The sequence below is a fragment of the Morone saxatilis genome, unplaced genomic scaffold, assembly GCF_004916995.1.
Source record: "Morone saxatilis isolate NCDOM2014 unplaced genomic scaffold, NCSU_SB_2.0 Contig17, whole genome shotgun sequence".
Taxonomy (NCBI): Eukaryota; Metazoa; Chordata; class Actinopteri; family Moronidae; genus Morone; species Morone saxatilis.
The window spans coordinates 2,141,722-2,145,523 of record NW_023339729.1 but is presented as its reverse complement, the minus strand read 5'-3'; the positions used below and the strand labels follow the sequence as shown (position 1 = coordinate 2,145,523).

At 40.8% G+C, this 3,802-nt stretch overlaps 1 protein-coding gene across 1 annotated transcript in view; it reads right to left on the bottom strand.

Annotated features, from left to right (window-relative positions):
• The window catches only part of LOC118326714 (ribosomal protein S6 kinase beta-2-like), a gene marked incomplete in the record, with an annotated part of 14,167 nt that overhangs the window by 4,604 nt on the left and 5,761 nt on the right, over positions 1-3,802 (bottom strand). The window contains 4 exon segments of the mRNA XM_035659756.1: positions 255-367; positions 620-727; positions 954-1,031; positions 2,276-2,338. Coding sequence (XP_035515649.1) covers positions 255-367; positions 620-727; positions 954-1,031; positions 2,276-2,338 — 362 coding nt within the window.

Genomic DNA, 3,802 nt, shown 5'->3' with positions numbered 1-3,802 from the left:
ACAAGTACAGGTGCATTTACCATTTACCATTTGTAAACCAGTGTTTCAAGTTCCTCTACTGACTTTTTATGCGTGTTATATTTCTTGTCTGTATGTATGGTTTGTTGTGTGTGGACCCCAGGAAGATTAGCTGCTACCTTGGTGGCTAATGGCGAACCAAGAATAAACAATTATGGACCCCTAACCACATACCAACTGAATTACATACAGTAAAAAGCTATACAGCTAAAGAAAAAGTGACGTGTGTGTGTTACCTGATGGGTGTGCGTGGGCTGCTGTTGTGTCGACGTACAGGTCGTGTTCGGGGTTCGAATGAGAAGCCTTCCTTTAGACTTTCTAGGACCGACGGAGCAACGTAGGTGAAACCCTGTTGGAAAATGATCATTCCTTCAGGACAGTCAATCATAGATGGATGACGTTAGCATGTCACTGGATTCCTCATTAAAACAGGTGTTTCTTGTTTTATTACAATGTTGCTTAGGTAACTTATAATCTAACTTCTGTATTATTAGTTACAAGATGGGACAGCAGTGCACTGAAGTAGACATTGACTAATCACTGGAATTAAAAGTGAGATTTCATTTCCGGTGAACTGGCGGAAAAAAGACTGTTCTCTCACAGCAAAGGCGAGCTCTGCGCTGTGGCTGAGTGTGCTATCGTCTGGACTGTCCACTGGCGTCTGCCTGGTAAACCTGGTGTCAAACTGGCTCACATCCTCATCCGATTGCTAGAGAGAGCCAGATGGGAGCCAAAAAACAAAGTTGTATTAGGATTTATTAAGGTGTATAGAAATGTGCAGTTGTGTAAGAATGTAACAAAAGACAGTGAGAGGTTTGGCAACATAAACAAGATGTTTGCTGTGTTAACTAGCTAGCCGAGAGTAACAAACATAATACCGACTTAACAAGCTATTGGACAACATAATGGGCACCAAATGACAACTGATGACTCACCAGCTGTGGCTTGTATGGCGGCTCCACTCTCTTGCTCAGCAGGTCATCCCAGTTGACGTGCCTGAAGAACGGATGTTTCTGCAGTGGCACAAAAGGGCTAATTATATATTCTCTATAGCCCCCATTTGCAGCTGAATGAACGTGAGTCCCTGAACACCAAGCTCTACTTTGGCAGCAATTTAACCACAGCCTTCAAAAGTTTTCTACTCAACCAGACTTTTTCTCACCTAAAAGTAAAGCCACTCCTGTCCCCTCAATGCTGTATATTGCACATCCTTTAAATGGCACTAAGACCATGTCGGCCTTTCTAACAAGCATTTTACACTCACACTCTACCCCATCGACATGCATGCTACTATACGTATGGCTGCCGGCCTTGATGGTATCCCTGATGTGCTCAGGGTCTGTGCTGGGCAGCTGATGGAGGTCTGACATCTTCAACCTTTCACTGGCCCAAGCAACTGTCCCCACTTGCTACAGAGCCATCTCCAATCGTGCACGTGCCAAAACAGTCCACTGCAGCGAGCCTAAACTACTCCCGCTCTGTTGGACTCACTCCCACCATCATGAAGTGCACAATAGCAACACCTATTCATTGAGTTCAGTTTAGCATTCAACACCATCATCCCCTCAAAACTGATCGGGGACCTTGGCACTGACACCTCCCTCTGCAACTGGATACTGGACTTCCTAACCAACAGAGCTCTCACCGTGAACACCGGTGTCCAACAGGGCTTTCTGATTGGTTATCTGTTCGCTGGATTACTAATAATCGGTGTCTGTATGGGCCATTAATAAACATACTGGTTGATCCCTATTCAATATCATTATCAAGTTTTCAGACAATACAACTGTGGTTTGCCTCATTGACAACAATGAGTCAGGATACAGGGAGGTCCAGAACCTGACGGTGTGGTGCAACGATAAACTGGTCCTCAACGCTAAGAAAACCAAAGAGCTTGTTGTAGACTTAAGACCAAAGACTGAACGCACACCTCCATCAGTTTTAGAGGGACAGAGGTTGAGCATGTCGCCAGCTTAATGAACTCTGCACCTCGGTGATAGGCAACCGTTATCTATACATTTATTCATTACTACTGCTTTTTGGACTTCTGGTTAGATGCTAGCCTGCATTTGGTTGCCTCAGTGCCTGTACTCTGTGATATGACACAGTCGAACATAATATTATCTCATGTTACAGCCTAACCAGTCTGTCTGTTTGATTTTCCTGTATAGCTCCTATTGTGTATCTGAGTTTGCTTTTATACTTGATGATGCACAGTACTCCAGTGAAAGGTGAGAAAGTCACTGCAGTTATTTACCTGGATATCAGCACAGTCTGGTTTACTGGAGCCAAGTCTTTGGGCTGGATTCTTCTTCAACAGCTGGAAAGAGAGTAGAGTGGAGTCAATATAAAAACTAATGATTGTGTGCTTAAAGTTTTTTAAAAAATCAAGCAAATTGTTTCCATAATACCACAAACATAATGAAACTAACACAGAGTGACAGGTAAATGCTTTCATCAGATTACAATACAGTCAGTGGAGACAGATTCATTTCACTGTTACTGATGTTCATTCATTTGGAAGGACTAATATTTTTATGTTCATGATGCCAATAACACATCTCTGTTCAGCTGCAAAACAAAGCCTTTGACCTAAATCTATTTTACTTGAATTATGTCAAATGAAAGAGAAACTATGAAGTGAAGTTTGACATTTCTGATGATTTTAAACTTTAGCTAGCTTTTGATTTTAATTATTTTGGTGTAATTTCAAATGAAAATGTAAATGCAGAGGTTGAAGGTTCATTCTTAACCTTGCAGACACTAGTTGACAAAACAATCTCAATACACTGTGTGACTGTGTGTGTGTGATAGCATGGACCTTGGGGTGAGATGGTTTTGTGAAGCCATATTAATGTCTTTAAACCTTATTATTACAATATACAAGTACAGGTCCATTTACCATTTAATTACACCCAACTGAAATAAAGTGATTTGGACCACATCTTCAGAAAATACAACTGTAGAAAGCATGGCTTATCCTGAATGATTTTTTCATAATTAAACTTTGATGGAAAGAGGTTCTCTCCCATTTCATTGTATGTATGTATTGCTTTAGAAGAGGATTACTCTGTAGGGTTAAGGGGCTTATTGATTCATCTAGAATTCAATGATCAACAGCACGCATCTGCTTTGCAAGGAATATCAGAGCATTCTTGTAGAAATGCAAACTGTAACAACCTTTTACAGACTGACATTACATACCACAACTGACTAATATAGTTTTTTGTAGCCTTCATATTGCTTTTATTTTATTTTGTGGTCAGAGATTACCACATCATGCTAAAATGAGAACTAGTATATTTTAAGCTCCACAAAGGAGAAACTTATTAATGGTGGTTATAAGGAAGAAAAGCATAAAAACATTGTCAGTCAATGACACATAAATGCCACTAAGTAAAATCATCTCATACTTTTGGACTGTGAGAAAACATGTGCATCAGGCCACTTTATAGAGTCACAGCTCAACTGAAAATAAAAATAACTCAAGGTTATTTCATATTTTCACATCAGTAAAAAAGGACTCGCTGTGGGCAAGGTACAAAAATATTTCTCCTGCCAATCGTGTGAAACCAGGATTGAAACAAAAAAACAAAATTCTCCCGAAACTACATCTGGAAATGATCTGGACATTATCTGTGTGTGTGTGTGTTGGTTGTGGTGCGTGCCGTGCGTGCGTTGCGGTGCGTGCTGTGCGTCGTGGCCGATGCCGTTGCCTGTGGTCGTCCGCAAAGCCAAAATAAGTTAAATTTAAATGAATATTGCAGTCATCGTGGACAGGTAG